The sequence below is a fragment of the Osmerus mordax genome, chromosome 17 (genome assembly GCF_038355195.1).
Source record: "Osmerus mordax isolate fOsmMor3 chromosome 17, fOsmMor3.pri, whole genome shotgun sequence".
Classification (NCBI taxonomy): domain Eukaryota; kingdom Metazoa; phylum Chordata; class Actinopteri; order Osmeriformes; family Osmeridae; genus Osmerus; species Osmerus mordax.
This window is the reverse complement of record NC_090066.1, coordinates 580,885-599,722: the sequence shown is the minus strand read 5'-3', so window position 1 is coordinate 599,722 and position 18,838 is coordinate 580,885. Positions and strand designations below refer to the sequence as shown.

The 18,838-nt window shown below is 49.4% G+C and overlaps 2 protein-coding genes across 2 annotated transcripts in view; one reads left to right on the top strand and one right to left on the bottom strand.

Annotated features, from left to right (window-relative positions):
• Positions 1-7,516, bottom strand: part of LOC136960394 (plexin-B2-like) — a 31,260-nt gene extending 23,744 nt beyond the window's left edge. Inside the window, exon 1 of the mRNA XM_067254880.1 lies at positions 7,129-7,516. The gene's annotated coding sequence lies outside the window, so the exon portion shown is untranslated. The remainder of the gene's footprint in view (positions 1-7,128) is intronic.
• Positions 7,517-14,368: 6,852 nt separating this feature from the next.
• The window catches only part of abcc9 (ATP-binding cassette, sub-family C (CFTR/MRP), member 9), a 29,439-nt gene continuing 24,969 nt past the window's right edge, over positions 14,369-18,838 (top strand). The window contains 7 exon segments of the mRNA XM_067254887.1: positions 14,369-14,416; positions 16,263-16,434; positions 16,890-17,031; positions 17,324-17,445; positions 17,546-17,712; positions 17,921-18,163; positions 18,539-18,724. Of these exon segments, the coding sequence (XP_067110988.1) occupies positions 16,287-16,434; positions 16,890-17,031; positions 17,324-17,445; positions 17,546-17,712; positions 17,921-18,163; positions 18,539-18,724 (1,008 nt within the window). The 5' untranslated portion in view covers positions 14,369-14,416; positions 16,263-16,286.

Sequence of the window (18,838 nt, the reverse complement as noted above, 5' to 3'; positions counted from 1 at the left end):
TCTGTGACCCCCTGTAAGAGGGGATATGGACACACGCACGCGCACACACACAGAGGGTCGATCAGTCATCTGACTGTCATGGCTGCCATCTTAGAGACACCCAGGTTAATTACACCAACTCATCAGCAGCAGCAGCTGTGTGTTCCTCGTAACAACAAGCCATCACACCATCTGGGTAATCAGCCTGTGTGATGTTCTGCTGTCTCTGTTCTTCAATACAACATGGCTGCAACATGGCTGCAACATGGCTGCAACATGGCTGCAACATGGCTGCAACATGGCTGCAACATGGCTGCAACATGGCTGCAACATGGCTGCATGACAAACACAGACTCCAGTACAGCCTTGAGTCTTATCTACTCAGATCACATGGCATGAGACACGGAGAGAGACACGGAGAGAGACAGGGGGAGAGAGAGAGAGAGAGACGGAGAGAGAGAGACAGAGAGAGAGAGAAAGACAGAGAGAGACAGGGGGAGAGAGAGAGAGACAGAGAGAGACAGAGAGAGACAGAGAGAGACAGAGACAGGGGGAGAGAGAGAGAGAGAGAGAGGAACAGAGAGGGATGGAGGGAGGAGAGGAAGGACAATGTGTTCAATGGATGTTTGACAGAGCTGCTGTGCAGCAAATAATAACATGTCAGGCTGCCTCACACACCACATTCTCCCCCTCCCTGTGTGTGTGTGTGTGAGAGAGAGAGAAAGAAAGACAAGGTTCAATTGAAGCCAAACACTAACTTTGTAAAAATAAAAATGTATAAACTCGCACCTTGTACCCTGTTGCCATTGGAAACCAGACCTCCTAATCTCCAGGACATCCCATAATAGGCCAGCTCGTTGCAGGCTGTTGTCAGGTGAACGATAAGGGGATATTTATAAATCTATCACTGTTTATGGAGTGGTTATCACACACACGGACCAGCCAGGAGAGAGAGAGAGATGCAGAAAGAGAGAGGGTTGTAGAGAGAGAGAGATGCAGGGTGTAGAGAGAGAGGATGCAGGGAGAGAGAGGGTGTAGAGAGAGAGAGAAATCAGGGAGAGAGAGGGTGTAAGGAGAGAGAAATCAGGGAGAGAGAGGGTATAGAGAGAGAGAGAGATCAGGGAGAGAGAGGGTGTAGAGAGAGAGAGAGATCAGGGAGAGAGGGTAATAGAGAGAGAGAGAGAGAGATCAGGGAGAGAGGGTGTAGAGAGAGAGATATCAGGGGAGAGAGAGGGTGTAGAGAGAGAAATCAGGGAGAGAGAGGGTGTAGAGAGAGACGCAGGGAGAGAGAGAGAGATCAGGGAGAGAGAGAGATCAGGGAGAGAGATATCAGGGAGAGGGAGGGATTGTTTAAAGTCTCCATCAGAGGAATGTGCTCCTGTAGAGCTGAACCACAGGTCACTATCTGTCCACACTGATGGGGGACACTGTGTGTGTGTGTGTGTGTGTGTGTGGTTATACAATTCCTGGGGATGTACATTCCTTGGATAAACAACAGAGGCAGGATATTACTGAGACCAAAATTAATAACACAAAAACAACCACAAGCACACACACATTTATGTAGTCATGCCAGAGGGCAAGTTGAGCTTCTGTTCAAATTTGAGAGCTAGAGAGAAAGAAATGGAGATATCATTAGATATGCAATTAGGGATATAATTAGAGCTATAATTATATAGAGATATGTAGAGCTATACATAGATGTATAGAGAATGAGAGAAATGGATATATAATTAGATATAATAATAGGTATAATTATATAGATAGAGATAGAAAGTGAGAAAAAAGGAGAGAAAGAGACATGGCTCCCTTCAACACTGATCTGCTTCCTGGATGGGACGTGTCTTAAAACGTCAGACTGAGAGAGAAGGGGAGAGGGAGAGGGGAGGAGGGGGGAGGGACAGAGGGAGGAGGGGGAGGAGAGAGGGAGGAGGGGGAGGAGAGAGAGGGAGGAGGAAGAGAGCAGAAGGAAATGAGAGCATTTGGGAACAGACTACGGGAGTTTCCATTACAATGTAAATAAACCAAGTCCAGATGACTAATTGACCACAGAATGGAGATAGGAATTTACAACTGGGAGTCCGGCAAACACACACACACAGGAAGAAGGAGAAACTGAAATCAGCATAAAAGAACTCACATTCCAGACACATGCAGTGCTATTAGACACAGGAGGCCAGGCGTGCGCACACACACACACACACACACACTCCAGCTGATTGTGTACCATCATGGCTGAACATGTGACAAGATGGTAAACAGCATCAGTTGAACAGGACAGAGCACATATCCAGCATGTCTACTGACTCACAGCCATTAACAAGCAGCTAGCAGCAAAATAACTAACAATTCAACAACAGCTTGGGAACAGCTAGCAGCTAACAACAACTAGCAGCTAACATCTCGCTAACAGCTAATGATAGCTACACTCATGGTGTTAAATTAACTATTTGAAATTTGCTGTCTAGCAACACTTAGATGTCAATGAATTGTTAGCTGCTAGCTGCTATTAGCTCCAACACAGCAAAGTGTGAAGTTAACACCAGGAGTGTTCATGATGTGGACCTAGGTGATAGCTAGCAGCTAGCCACTAACAACAGCTAATGAGAGCTAGCAGCTAACATATGTGTTTGTGCGTGTAGGTGTGTGGGCCTATCCGCTCAGGATTACATTAAAATTATGTTGAGTTTATGAAGTTCAAACACAGCAGTCTTTCTAAAATGAAAGAGCGGTGAAATGGAACATGGAGTGTGGAGTGTGTGAGGTCATTATGCTGACTGGCAGAAGTGGCGTGACATTTGGTTTTGTTTAAAAGCAGTGATCTGAATCTGCATCCTCTCAGTCTCTCCCCCCCTCCCTCTCTCTCCCCTCCTCCCGCCCTCTCTCCCCTCCCCCTCCTCTCTCCTCCCTCCTCTCCCTCCCCCCCCCCTCCTCCTCCTCCCTCTCTCCCCTCCCTCCCCTCCTCCTCCTCCTCCTCCTCCCCCCCCCCCCTTCTCCTCCTCCTCCTCCTCCTCCTCCCCCTCCCTCCCTCCCTCCCCTCCCCCTCTCCCCCTCCTCCTCCATCCTCCTCCCTCCCCCTCTTTCACTTTTGCCCTCCTCCCTCTCTGGGTTCTGGGAATATTGTTGTGTTAGGGTAGAGTAGAGAAGGCCAAGGGAGGGAGGGAGGGAGGGAGGGATGGGAGGGAGAGAGGGAGGCAGCACAGGGCCAATGTCATGCAGAGTGGAATATACAGCAGGCCAACACAGGAAATGAAGAGACACATATGGACACACATGCACAGAAACACAGCCGCAAACAAGCACAGCACACATACAGTAACACCCATAGGCAAACTAAATGCAACTCCCCCTCCCTCCCCTCCCTCCTGGTCCAGGTCACCCCCTCCCTCCCCTCCCTCCTGGTCCAGGTCACCCCCTCCCTCTCTCCTCTCCTGGTCCAGGTCACCCCCTCCTCCCTCCCCTCCTGGTCCAGGTCACCCCCTCCCTCCCTCCCCTCCTGGTCCAGGTCACCCCCCTCCCTCCCTCCCCTCCCTCCTGGTCCAGGTCACCCCCTCCCCTCCCCTCCCTCCTGGTCCAGGTCACCCCCTCCCTCCCCTCCTGGTCCAGGTCACCCCCTCCCTCCCTCCCATCCTGGTCCAGGTCACCCCCTCCCTCCCCTCCTGGTCCAGGTCACCCCCTCCCTCCCTCCCCTCCTGGTCCAGGTCACCCCCTCCCTCCCTCCTGGTCCACGTCATGGTGAGCGTGCTCCTTGCTGAAGGAGTGTTGAACTGAGTCACTGAGTCCCTCTTCCCTCCTGTCTCTGCCCGGCGTGTGTGCGGGGGGGCACAGGATTGTAACAGGGGTTTACGGGAAATGAAAAATGAAAGTGAGTAGAAGAGACCTTCCAAAGTGCTCACACACACACACTCACACTCTGTCTTGTTTCCACAGCAAACACAACCTTCGGACACAGAAGCACAAACACTCAGAGGCCGACAAGCAAACAAGCTGCTGTGATCTGTGTGTGTGTGTGTGTGTGTGTAATCACACACCAACAGGCTGTAACCTCTCTCTCTGAGGACAAAGCTCAAGTGTACCTTCCCTGTTCCCCACCGGACCCCTCCCCCCTCTCTCTGCACAGTCCTGACTACACTGGGCTCAATCCAATGGCATTGAATAGGAATGATTTTAGAAAGCAATCAATTATATCACAATGAGATTTACAAATTATTAATGAAAATGAAGTATTTGTGTTTCCCTCTCCCTCCATCTCTCCTCCCTCCATCTCTCCCCCCTCCTCCCTCCATCTCTCCTCCCTCCTCCCTCCATCTCTCCCCCCTCCTCCCTCCATCTCTCCCCCCTCCTCCTTCCATCTCTCCCCCCCTCCTCCCTCCATCTCTCCCCCCTCCCTCATTATCCTGACTGGCGTGGCCTGTATTAAGTCTGTGGCAGGCTCCATTATGCTGCCTAACCACTGTGTGTGTGTGTGTGTGTGAGAAATGGTGGAGGGTAAATGTTCATCATCATGATGCTGATGTGAAAGGTAGATGGGGGGTGATGGTGTTAACTGTGTAAAACTGCCCCCCCCCCCCCCCCCCCCCCCCCCAGGCTGAACAGTAGTAACTGTAGAATCACAAGACAATACATCAGCCATACACACACAAACCAGACACCAACAAGCTCTACTTCCTGTTACTCTAACGCCCGTCCCATTGGAGGGTTCTGGGACTAGCAACAGGCTGTCTGTTGATCCCACTTAGTACTGCTAGTTTATGTACCCTTAGTATAGATAGTCCACATATTTAAATTTTAGGTATATGTTTATTGTATGCACCTTCCTGCCAAAGCAAATTCCTTGTCTGTGCAAACTTTCATGGCGAATAAATCCCATTCTGATTCATTCTGATAGGTCTGTGTGGGTGTCCCTAGAACAGATGGTCCTGTTTGAGGGGCCAGGATCACACACACACACACAATACAAACACAACCATGTGCTCAAGTACACACACTAACTCTGAAAGCTTGCCCTCCTATGTTGTGTTACTTGACTGATAATCCAATTGTGGTGATAGAGAGAGCGACAGAGACAGAGAGTGAGTGAGTGAGTGAGAGAGTGCGCGAGAGAAGTACACTCAAACAAGACATGTCCAGTAACAGTCCTGTTCCAGGGACCGGGGGGACAGAACACACACATGAATAAGGTCAGTGTTTGCGTCTCTGAGTTCTTCATGGAAGAATGGAACACTAACAAACACAAGCCTGACTGCTGAAGGGCAGGGGGAGAGCTGGAGAAGGAGGAGGGAGAGAGGGGATGAGGGAGAGAGGCAGGGGGAGAGGAGGAGGGTGGAGGGAGAGAGGAGGAGGGTGGAGGGAGAGAGGGACAGAGGAGGGAGAGAGGAGGAGGGTGGAGGAAGAGAGGAGGAGGGAGGAGGGTAGAGAGAGGGAGAGAGGAAGAGAGGCAGGGGAGAGGAGGAGGGTGGAGGGAGAGAGGAGGAGGGTGGAGGGAGAGAGGCAGGGGGAGAGGAGGAGGGTGGAGGGAGAGAGGAGGAGGGGAGAGGAGGAGGGTGGAGGGTGGAGGGAGAGGGAGAGAGGAGGAGGGAGAGAGCAGGGAGGGGAGAGGAGAGGGTGGAGGGAGATGGAGAGAGGCAGGGGGAGAGGAGGAGGGTGGAGGGAGATGGAGAGAGGCAGGGGGAGAGGAGGAGGGTGGAGGGAGATGGAGAGAGGCAGGGGGGAGAGGAGGAGGGTGGAGGGGAGTGAGGAAGAGAGCACTCACTCTGTTTCTGCCCCCTCAACCTTTGACCCTGTATGGGGAGGTCCTTCCTGTTTTGGATCAGTAGAGTGGAGAGAGAGAGAGAGAGAGAGAGAGACAGACAGACAGACAGAGGGGGGGGAGGCGAACTGCCTTGTTGGAGCAGTGAGGAGCAGGGGCGATTCTAGGATGAGACCTTTAGGGGTGCTCAGCCCCCAATGAGAATGTGACATGAACATAGTGCCTTGCAAAAGTGTTGAACCCCCTTGCTAATAAATCCCTAATTTCACTGGATAACAATTAATACATTTATTTATTATTATGCAAAATATTGAATGAATGAAAAACCTAAGGATGTCCCTTTCTTCATGAACTACCAGCATCAGCATGCTTGAGCACCCCTAAAAAGGGTCTAAAATCGCCACTGGTGAGGAGGAAGATTTGAAAAGTGAAGAGATGGTAGACGTCTATCAGACTCTGATCTGCAGATCCTTACAAACAGCAGCTCAGTGTCTCACCCTGAAACTTCTTCCTGACAGTCAGATCAATGGCACACACTGGTCAAATTGTCCATATAATGACTGATCAATCCTTCTGGCTCACACAGAACCGGCTCATCAGCACTGAAGCAAAACGGAGGGTGATACTGGAGTTACTGGTCACAACAAATCTAACACAATAATCTAACAGGAAGTTGTGGCCATGTTGCATGAGTATTAGCGTTGTTCGCGCCTGGTTATAAAACTGGGATGAGTCGTTCAGCCAGGCTGACTAGTTTGAGGTAGTGGCGTCCCGTCAGTTCACCCTGCCGCCCCTCACCAGCCAGGCTGACTAGTTTGAGGTAGTGGCGTCCCGTCAGTTCACCCTGCCGCCCCTCACCCACGAGCTCATTTAAAAGCGGGCATCAGGTCAGTCCTCGTGGACTTACGATGTATCCTCGTATCACGTAGACTGAACACGTTGCTGAGCCCAACACGTTAACGCTAGGTAGTATCATTTGACAAGAGTAAATAGACTCCCGGTTCCGTACTTTACCCCCTCACCCTCCTCCTTCTATGAGCGATGCCCAATCAGGAACATGATCAGATCCGCATGACCGAACCCGCAGGATCAACTCCGCTCCTTGATTCCTTTTGATGATTAACACGAAACTCACGCGCTTTCTGTTTGTTTTTTGGCAACATTGCTCTCTCTCACATATGCTGTGAAATGTAGCCTAATATGTAGTGTGTTCACAGACTGTATTTTCGGAATGTTGGCTGTAGTAGCCTAATTGAGTTACCAAATGCTCAACTTTGTTCTAGGTTACTACTCTCTCCGTCCTACGTTCCTTGGCAGTATGAAGTTTAAACCCATATAGCAACCACAAAGAAAAGGACTGCTTTAAAAAACTAACAAAAAACTCGGTCATTGTTTCTTACCTCGATTTCAGCCAACGACACACGCACTCGCTCGCCGTCCAGATGTTATTTCTGGTCGTCTTCTATTTCACCCAGAAAAGAAATCTCGTCTTACTCAGCGTCCGTAAAAAAAAGTTCACATCTCTCCCCAGTCAGCGAGGGCGGCTAGCGACAACATTCCAGAAACAACGAAATTGTGAGATAGAAAATCCTGTCTGCGGTTTCCTGCTCGCTGTAGGGAAGTTAGAACTATATTACTACGGCGGACGGCAAGTTCCTTATCAACTCCCAGACACGCCAAATTACACAGGCTGGGTTCAGGTGCGTGCTTTAATAAACGCCACCCCGGTCCGACGTGTGTGCTGTGTTGAACTCCGGAACGACAGAGTTGATCCACGCTGGACTGTAAACGGCGCGATCCAGTCTTCAACAAAAAAACGAGATGGAGTGACTACTCTCCCTCCTCCCTCCGCTCCCCGCGCCCTCTCTATACAAAAGACCAAGCCTGTACGGATCCGTTTACACTCACAACACCAAGGGACTCTCACTAAACTATCCCGAAAACCACAGCGGAAATATTAGCTGCTAGCCCTCTCTTCCCCTCAAGCGGAAGAATCCGGAATTCACCTGCAGCCAGAAACCGTCTTTGTTTAAAGTTTAAATTAAAAGCAGCCAATAGTTTTGCGCCCATATGCGTTTGAATACGAAAGTAAAATTGGCCGAACCTGACCTCACCACATATCTGTTGTATATTTATGACAAGGAAACTGTAGAGTGAGAATCGTACCCCTTGACTCGGAGACGGTCAGTTAAATCGGCGAGACAGTTTTCGAGGAAGAAAGAGGCTAATCGAAGCGTGCGTGACCGTGCCGTCGCCTCTAGGGTTAACTCGACGCTTATGGTACAATAGTGACCATTGTTCCAATAATGTTTGAAACATAATCCTTGGCACAGCTCGGTGGCCCCCTTTCTGATTTCGTAAATCTTCTGGATGAATACTACAGGCTAGCAGTCTGCCAAATGCTTTATCAAGACTACTTAACAAAACACTATAGATCATTTTAATGCTTGGGGACGTTTTAATGAGGGAAGGAAAAAGTTCTGCCATGTTTCTGATCATTTATCTGATTTGAGTTGTATTAGCATTAAAAACATAATGGCTACAGTAAATTATGGGTCTGGGTTGATGAGAGCAACTCAGTATAAATTGAAGAGTTCAGAGTGCTGTGTCAAGGTCAAAACATGAACTCTGTAGAGAGAGAGAGAGAGAGAGAGTGGAGGGAAATAACCTGTTAGAATGGGGGGAAGAAAGAAATTATCTTTAGAGGTTTTGAGGTGAGTCCAGCAGGATTATAGGCTGAGAGGGGAAGCAGATCAAAGGAGAAGGGGAGCAGTTTAGAGGCTGTGAGGCTAACATATTAGAGACTGAGGTGAAGAGGAGCAGATTAGAGGCTCTGAGGCTGACAGTTTAGAGGCTGTGAGGTGAGGAGGAGCAGATTAGAGGCTGTGAGGTTGACAGTTTAGAGGCTGTAAAGTGAGGAGGTGAGGAGCAAATTAGAGGCTGTGAGGTTAGGAAGAATGGATTAGAGGCTGTAAAGATGGCAGTTTAGAGGCTGCATGGCAGATTAGAGGCGGTGAGGTGAACACACACACACCATAACACACATTCACCCTGAACACACACACACCCATCTGGCTCATTACTGAAATACTGATGTTGACCCCTAACCAATGGGAACTCTCTCCTCTCCCCTTTCACACTCCCCATCTCTCTCTGTTCTTATCCAACTCTCAATAACTCCCCATTTCCAGGACAATATGTTTGTTGTTAATCTAGCTGGACCATGGATTACATGGATTACAAGGGACTGAAAGGATGGAAGAATGGTTCAATATGATCTAAACAATAATACAAAAATATCAAACATATAAAACATGCACATTATACAACGATTGTTCATGAGCTTCATCCTGTTTATCTAACGTTTTCTTTTCCTCCATACGATGTTGATGCATGTTGGAGACCCTGAACTAGAAATCCCAATCAGAGAGATGAAGAGCAGTGTGAAGCGGAACGGACCAATATTAATATTCAGCTCTGAAACTGATTAGAATCGCATCGCTCAGTTACTGAGTCACCATGCCAACCGCTGGCAGCTGTCACCGTGACGTATTGCACTCCTTAAAACTCACAACCCTGTGAGGTATGAGAGTGAGTGTGTGTGTCAGAGAGGGGCGATGTGTGTGTGTTTGAGTGGCCGTGCCAGACCATGCCAGAGCCAAGGTCATGGTCATACCATCTGTCACCCCCTAGTCTGTCAGCCCAACCTATCTAGGATCACCTTTATCTAGGGTCACCTCTATCTAGGATCACCTCTATCTAGGGTCACCTTTATCCAGGGTCACCTCTATCTAGGGTCACCTTTATCTAGGGTCACCTCTATCTAGGGTCACCTTTATCTAGGGTCACCTCTATCTAGGATCATCTTTATCTAGGGCCACCTCTATCTAGGGTCACCTCTATCTAGGGTCACCTCTATCTAGGGTCACCTTTACCTAGGGTGAATCTAGTCATCTCTATCTAGGGAAAGCTGACATCAAGTAACACTCACACACACACACAAAGACAACCTGTTCTAATAAACACAAGATATTCGATCAAGTAACAAGATGTCTGTGTGAGTCCTGCTGCAGAGTCACCTGAACCAAGAGAAGAGACATTTAGCACAGAGTAACGATATCTTTATCCCAGCCGCTGAGGCTGAACATTTAGGCAGTTATTAAATCATCCTCTCGCATGTCTGGTTTTCCCAGCGCTGACATCCTCATCGTCTATCACAGAACCAGCAACCTCGACACGTCAAAACAACACAAAGCGATCAGTGTGTTTCAATTACGTTCCTAAATTCACTAAGGCCCAGTTTCTCAGACATGGATTAACCCTAGTCCTGCACTAAAAACGTTTCAATGGAGATATTGTTTGAATTATTCTCTTAAAAAAGACCCGCGGTCATATATGTTCGTCCTTAATCCGAACTCAGAAGAGTGCGTACGGATGCTTAACGGGCCTTTGTGTGACACAAACATGTTGAGCACGTCAAACTGTGCAGATCCACACACACTGCACGTGAATGTTCTGAACGTGGAGCTCACGGAGTTCAATCACGTAATAACGTAATCCCTGAAGAAACTCCAGAATCACCTGGAGTTGCTTCCGTGGATAAAACGACCTTTCTGACGGCTTGCTTTGTCAGACAGCCTCCGGAGAGCAGCTATCTGATCTAAAGAAGCTGCCTATTAGCTGCGTAATGTAATTATGTTCAGGTGAATTAATTGTGCGGCAGAGCGTGGAGTTAGGAAAGCCGCACAATGCTGCGCTCCCATTAGCTGCAGTATCTGTGTGCCACAATGATTAAAACGGAACTAATTTCCTTAATCCTTGAAATCACAATGCCCTGGAATTACACTCACTTCATTACTGCGTTTGTGGCTGGTTGACACCTAATAACAGGCTCTGTGAAGCAGAACAATCCAATATAAAGTTTATGAATGTTTAATCAGTCTTTCAGATAACCTTCCTGTCATGAAAAATTACGTTTTTCATCTTGTGGCCATTTTATTGAATTGAGTATGCTGAACGGACTTCATCAAACACACTCCAGCTTTATATTAAAGCTAATATGCTACACAGTGCTTGGAAGGTAATGTGATATGGCAAAATGTGATATGGCAAAAAGGAGTCAAAAAGGAGTCAGGCTGAGGTGAGGGAATCGGGCTAGTAATCCGAAGGTTGTCAGTTCGATTCCTGGTCATGCCAACTGACGTTGTGTCCTTGGGCAAGGCACTTCACCCTACTTGTCTCGGGGGAATGTCCCTGTACTTACTGTAAGTCGCTCTGGATAAGAGCGTCTGCTAAATGACTAAATGTAAATGTGTAAATGTAAAAAGGTTTGTTTGTGTGATACTGTTAGAACACTGCACCTCTGATCCTTGATGTTCTGCTGGACGGTACATGCTCTACTTGTAGGCTATGTCTTGGGGTTAGAAACTACAGGTTTTGGTGATTAGTTCTTTTAAATAATATATAGGCTTACATATTTTAACCCAAAAATCTGGAATACGTAGTTTACTTTTCGTAAAGCTGTTGGGCGCCCCCTACCGACATCCACTCGTTATGTACAGCATGTTACTGATTGACTTCCATAGGCGTAGCCTAGAACTTTCCCGAAGCGCTGTCTGTGTTCTCAAATACTTTAGGAGTTGATCAGCCAAATGGTTTTGCGATCGGTTGTGATGCGGAGGAAATATTACTAAATTGTTTAGGGCGGTTTTGTGAGGAAGTGCCGACCAAATCAAAACTATGGACACAGTGTACCACAACCAACCAGCAGATGGCAGTGTAAGATAACCCCTGAAAATACACCCCGGTGCTGCGGCGGAAACTGAAGAAATACTGCACATAGGCCTATATTTGGTTGAAATTATGTAAGTAGCCTAGTTGCTTAGACATGGGTGTACTCAGTCCCTATACCCTGGACTAGACCACCGTTTGTACTCCAATACTGTATAAACGACTTTGTATTAAACGTTGTCTAATCCACCGCAAGCTATGTAAACCATACATGAACCTGAACCTGACATATGAACCAGATTCACGCCGGCAAACACGTATGGTTGCTATGGATACCTGCCTTCAATTTGTCTCAATGTCACCCAGTGTTACTGTTTGACTGAGGTCAGGAGACATAATAAAGGCACATTCTCTCTAAAATCTCACACACACACACGTGTTCTAGTGAGAGGTGTGTAGAGAGGGTGTGTCAGCTCTGAGTGTTTATGATGAGGGCACCTGTACCTTGTGTGTATATATATGTGAGTGTATATATGTGTGTGTGTGTGTCCACCAGCCTGTGTACCTCCCTGTCTCTCGTCCCTGCGGAGGAGTGGATCTACAGCTGGTTCCCACTTCCTGTTCTGCGGCGCCACAGCCTAAAGGTTCCCCCCCCCGGTTCTGCTCTATGTTCTCACGCTGAGAACCACAGGATTCCTCTACCCCAGGGTGCCCCCAACCCCTCGTCACGGCAACCATCGCCAGGAACATTCGTGATGGGGAATAAGTGGTTCCTGGGGCTGATTATGTCATCGGGAGATAGACCAATGGCTGAGCTCCCCCAGGACTGAGTCCAATCCCTCTATGTCCTCAGAAACTGAGATGGCACCTGGAACGTGATTGGCTGGGAGACTGAGATGGCACCTGATCATCAGTGACATGATGAGCTGTTTGACTTAGTAAAGATGGAGAAAGAGGAGAAAAGAGAGAGAGATTAAAGACAGATAGGGGAGAGGAAGGAAGAGAGATAGGATAGATGTAAAAGAGACCTTTCACATGTCCTGCGTGTTGTGGATGACGCACTCATCACATGTATACGTGTTGACCAGCTGTTCCCAGCACGATCTTCAGGCGCTGGGAATCTGGAACGTTCTCAAAGAGCTCTCTCTGACCTCTACCCCTCTTCATCATCCCTCCTCTAAACCCTCCATCCTTCCTTCTACTCTGTTCATCATCCCTCCCCCCTCTGTCACCTCGTAACCCCCCCTCCCCCCCGCCCGCGTCACCTCGTCCAGGCCCCGTGGGACTCTGTGATTGGGCACACATAATCCACTTCCTCCTGGGTGTCACAAGGTCATGGGTCAGGGTTCCCCTCTCACTGTTTCCTGGGAGGATCTGGGGGATGTGAACCTCTGCACAGTGTCACACACACACACATGCTATCACACACACACATGCTGTCACACACACACATTGTCAGAAAAACAAACACAAACGTACACACTGTAACACACACACACTCTGCGCTACACTCACAGACACACACACACCCCTGGCCCAGTTCTCATGCTGCTGGCTCCCTGGACACTCCTCCGCCCCCACATGCTGTCCCACAGGCGGTGGTCACCCCGCCTGGCGGTCACCCCGCCTGGGCCTGCTACAACCCCGGCCCCAGGCTTCAGTCTGGCCTTGCTGGGCCTCTGTGAGCCCGGCTGAGGGGAGGGTGGACGGCCAGGTGCAGGGCGGAGTGGCGGGGCATGGCTGGAGGGGCGGGGCATGGCTGGAGGGGCGGGGCATGGCTGGGGGAAGGGCAGAGGGTTGGGGAAGGGTGGAGGGGCAGAGGGTTGGGGGAGGGTGAGGCAGAGCTGGAGGAGGGGCTCTACAGCCTACAAACCTGGTTCTGTCAGCACCCATCACCCACACTTGGAAGGACTCGGTGTGTGTGTGTTGCACTGGAGTAGCCCTGAGCTCCCTTGCTCATGCACACACTGTACTGTCACATGATCAGAAGTCTGCACACGTACAGCTCAGCGGTTACAGCAGGCCACTGTACATCAACACATCACAACCCATCTTTCAGATCCCAGATAAAAGCTTTTCTGAGGAAAAAACATCTGGGATCCCCTGTAATCCCTTTTTTTTATTCCCCCAGCCTCCCGCTCTCTCTCCCTTGTATTTCAGCTTTCTCCCCCTTCTCATGTGTGAGTGTGAGTGATCTTCATCACCAAGCACCCTGCTGTTATGGGAATAAGATATGACCATATGGTATTATGGGATGTTATAAGATCTTCACCATCCTGATCAGAAGAGATTCTGAAGAGATCAACGGTCTGGACCAGGTGACCCTGCTTACTGCTCTTCTTCAACCTGGAGGAGGAGAGAGAGATAGGGGGGAGGGGGGGAGAGAGATATTATGTTAATATTGGGCACACAGTAGCCATCATGACACATTCACACACACATGAATACATACTTGCACCTTGTGCATTAAAACACGAGCATACCTATATTGAACGGCGTCTGTGACCCCAGTTAACCTTTACTGTCATACACGACTGACGTGGAAACCACAGCAGTCACGTGGTTTTGTTGTTTATGTATTCCTCCATCACAACCAAATACACAACGACCTTTATGAATCATTTATAAACGCTAGCTTTAAAGACAGACAAATATTGGCAAATATTGACAAATATCTCTATCGCTCTACGGGTGACCTACATTCTCGTACTTGATTCTATCCCGTCATGTGTAATTTCTCTGCAGAACGCCGACCGTTTCACCCCGTGCGACATCCCACTGCTGCTGCTGAGAACGCGCATCCGCATGGCGCCGTCCGCTATACAACCAACACCAACCCGAGAGAATCAATGACTGGACGAGAGAAGACGTACCTCAGCGGAGATAGGACATATTCAAAACACTGACAACCGGCCAGGGAACCCGTGCGTCACGACTACAAGAACAGAACCGCCTCCGGTATGTTACCAAGACGATGCTATTCACACCTTCTTACTGTCATGTGATGTTTCACCTAGTTAGTGAAATCAAAGGACAAAGCGAGCGTCTTTTGTTCTTTAACATTGGTATAAATCGGCGTTCGGGAAGGTATTCGGTGACAAATGCAATTTAGGCTTTAAGCACTGTAACAGCGCTCTTAATCCTCGTTGTGTTCCTAACGGAGTAGACTACCGGATGAAGTGTACATTGTTTGTGTAGATTACATCCCCGGTGACCCAACACCAAAGCCTCCGGGAGCGGTCAATTGTTCTGACCCCGAGGGTCATCATATCAACACAGGGAACACGTGCCAATCACGGTCTACCGTACCACCCTTTAAACAATCTGACATTGTCTAATACGCCTGCTAGTAGGCTACTATTGGATACGGGTTTATCATAATAAATAGTTGGGTGCACCTTGCTCGTGTTGCCGGTGGAACACATGCTCCACAGAGTTAGGGAAGTTCAACCCCCGCGACAGACTTGGGCAAGTTTGGAAACCCGATAGGGGGGTGCAGTATGCGCAGTTGATGCACCACGGCTAAAAATAACCATCTCTCACTGAACACTGGCGCATATACACCAGGCAAACGGAATGAACGAGCGCCAATAAGAACTTTTTTTAATTTCGTGGTAAGATGTCCCTTTCTCGTTTTCTAAGCCTTGCCGTAATAACAGCCTGGTGTTTTGTACGTTTGACGCTTTGCGACAAAGGTTTCTAAGCCGTTAAAAGTCCCGCTGTGTTAAAAGAACGCTGAACTGACCATACTTATTGAGACAGTATTTTGTAGTTGTCTATTTTGTTTGATAGATTTAGCAGAGTTTAGGATAAAACATTTTTTAAAGTGCATGTCGTGTTTTACACTTGAGAGATTATTCACTAGTTTGTTTTTATAACAAATAATCTCTTGAATATTTCTGCCGTTGGAAGCACGAGCTAAACCAGACACATTTACTCTGCATTTAGTTGTGTGTACGGTAACGTACAGCGATAAGAAAGGTGTTGAGTTGATGCTGACGTGAGGTGGCAAAAGAGTGTTTACAGCAACGTAAGGATGACAGGTGTGTTAACAGGAACAACTGGCAGCGAGCAGAAAACATGAGGGGACAGACAGGAGTTTATTCATCTGGTGATTAGCTTACTGAGCTAGGTACAGGCCGCAGGTTCAAATCTCCCTGTACCGTTAGGATAAAGGCATCTGCTAAATGAGCACATTGTTGTTTTAAGTTCAGGTTGGTTGAGGGCCATTTCTCCGGGCGTATTTGAAGCCCTCTGTGACATTGCTTTTAAAAGGGCTTTAGCCTACAAATACAATTAGATTTGATTGTGACTGTTATTATTCAATGGTGGCCAGTAGTTCAACCAAACACCCAGGGGCTAAAGGTGAGAAACTGGCTGTACAGTCAGGTCATCAGTCAGGTCATCAGTCAGGTCATCAGTCAGGTCATCAGTCAGGTCATCAGTCAGGTCATCAGTCAGGTCATCAGTCAGGTCATCAGTCAGGTCATCAACCTGACACTCTTAAATATCACTGCAGGTTGTTAGGAATGACACCTGGACATTGTAATGTCAATAACTGCAGAACTCAACACTTACAGGGAGATGTTGTCTTTCACCAAGCTTCTGGCCTGCCTTTCTGTCTGGCTACCTGTCTGTCTACCTGTCTGTCTGTCTCTCTACCTCCCTACCTGTTTGTCTGTTCTTCACTCAAACCCTTGAATCAGTAGTCATCTTTTGCCTCACTAGGACTGGCCAGTGGTTTAAACTGACAAGATTCTGTCCACTGACATATCTCCTTCCCACCCCATGCCCCTCCCCCTAGGCTTGCGTGGACCAATCGTGTGGCATGGCGCTCTCCTTCTGTGGTAACGATGTGAATAAAAGTGCTTACGGGGTGGAGAAGGGCGTGCTGAACAACGGCTGCTTCGTCGACGCCCTCAACCTGGTCCCTCATGTCTTCCTCCTCTTCATCACCTTCCCCATCCTCTTCATCGGTACACTCAGATGGGTTACCATGGCATCACAACCTACATTTATGTGTCTGTGTCCACACACACACACACACACACACACACACACACACACACACACACACACACACACACACACACACACACACACACACACACACACACAGGGGTAAAGGCAGATTATTAGACAGTGTTGGGCTGTGTTTCTCAGTAGGGTTGGGTATCGTTTGGAGGTTTTGCCCGGTGCATTTTGCCCAACCCTATTTCTCATGTATCTGATGTGGATGTTGTGTCCCCCCTCTACCTGCTGTGCTCCTGTACCTGCTGTGCTCCTGTACCTGCTGTGCTCCTGTACCTGCTGTGCTCCTGTACCTGCTGTGCTCCTGTACCTGCTGTGCTCCTGTACCTGCTGTGCTCCTGTACCTGCTGTGCTCCTGTACCTGCTGTGCTCCTGTACCTGCCTGGCTGCTGTGTCCCAGGCTGGGGCAGTCAGAGCTCCAAGGTCCAGATCCACCACAACACGTGGCTCCACTTCCCTGGACACAACCTGCGCTGGGTCCTCACCTTCTCCCTGCTCTTCATCCACGTGTGCGAGATCGCCGAGGGCATCGTGTCCAACAAGTAAGATCAAGAGATCACAGGTTCAATTCCCTCTCTGTCCTGTATGTCGCTTTGGAACAAAGTGCCTGCTTAAAGAACACATGATTAGGATTAATTAATAATAAGACATATTTTATTATCAGCACTGTACAACACATGACCCATGAATACAACATCTTCCTCGCTTTGTAAAGAACTGTGAGGATTTAGGGTGGGTATTATAATAATAATAATAATGATGTATTTTAGATAACAAGTAAACTGTAAATAAATAACTTGTCTTATCTCTGTGTGTTTTCCTGTCTCCTGTCAGTGAGATGCGCACTAACCACCTGCACCTGTTCATGCCTGCGTTCATGGGCTTCATAGCGGCCACAACCTCTCTAGTGTACTACCACAACATAGAGACCTCCAACTTCCCCAAGCTACTGCTGGGTAAGACACACACACACACACACACACGCTAACACACACACGCTAACACACACACACACATCCTATCTGTTACCAGTGACACTCCCTCCTGCCTCCCCAGCCCTGTTCATCTACTGGGTCCTGGCCTTCATCACCAAGTCCATTAAGCTGTGGAAGTTTGCAGAGCTGGGCATCAGCATCCAGCACCTGCGCTTCTGCATCACAGCGCTGTTGGTGCTCCTGTATGGCCTGCTGATGGCTGTGGAGGTCAATGTCATCAGGGTCAGGGTGAGTCGGCACTTCCTGGTTCGAAGGCCATACGGTGGCGGAAACAGGAAGTAGGTTGTCGAGTGTTTCTTCGGAAAGGTGTGGAGCTGTGGGGATCAGTTTGTTAAACATGTTTGTGTGTCTACATTTAGTCCTTTAGTCATTTGTCTAACCGGTGTCTAACCATGTGTGTGTGTGTGTATCCTCTCGTGTGTGTGTGTGTGTGCAGAAGTACGTGTTCTTCTCAAACCCCCAGAAGGTGAAGCCACCAGAGGACCTCCAGGACCTGGGGGTCCGCTTCCTGCAGCCCTTCGTCAACCTGCTGTCCAAGGCCACCTACTGGTGGATGAACCAGCTGGTGATGGGGGCTCACACCAGGCCCATCGAGCTGAAGAAGATCGGCAAGCTGCCCATCGCCATGAGGGCCCTCACCAACTACCTTCGACTGAAGGACGTGTACGAGGAGCAGAGGGTGAGGAGGGGGTGAGGAGGGGGGGGTGAGGAGGGGGGGAGGAGCAGAGGGTGAGGAGGGGGGAGGAGCAGAGAGGAGGAGGGGGGAGGAGCAGAGAGGAGGAGGGGGGAGGACGGGGGGAGGAGCAGAGAGGAGTAGGGGGTGAGGAGCAGAGAGGAGGAGGGGGGAGGAGGGGGGGGAGGAGCAGAGAGGAGGAGGGGGGAGGAGCAGAGAGGAGTAGGGGGTGAGGAGCAGAGAGGAGGAGGGGGTGAGGAGCAGAGAGGAGCAGGGGGTAAGGAGCAGAGAGGAGGAGGGGGTGGGCTATGATGAAAGCGTGAGGAGTGTGTTTGGATGGAGAGGAAGTTGATCATTCTTAACCCCCCCCCCCCCCCCCAGAGGGCGGAGGAGCCGGAGCGAGCCCCCTCCATGTGGAGGTCCATGTACCTGGCGTTCGGCCGGCCTATCCTCCTCAGCAGCACCTTCCGCTACCTGTCCGACCTGCTGGGCTTCGCTGGGCCACTCTGCATCTCAGGCATCGTCAGCAACCTGGCCAACCAGACTGTCAGCACGCGCTCAGACCAGGTCTGGGGAGGGGGGAGGGGGGTAGCACGCGCTCAGACCAGGTCTGGGGAGGGGGGTAGCACGCGCTCAGACCAGGTCTGGGGAGGGGGGAGGGGGTAGCACGCGCTCAGACCA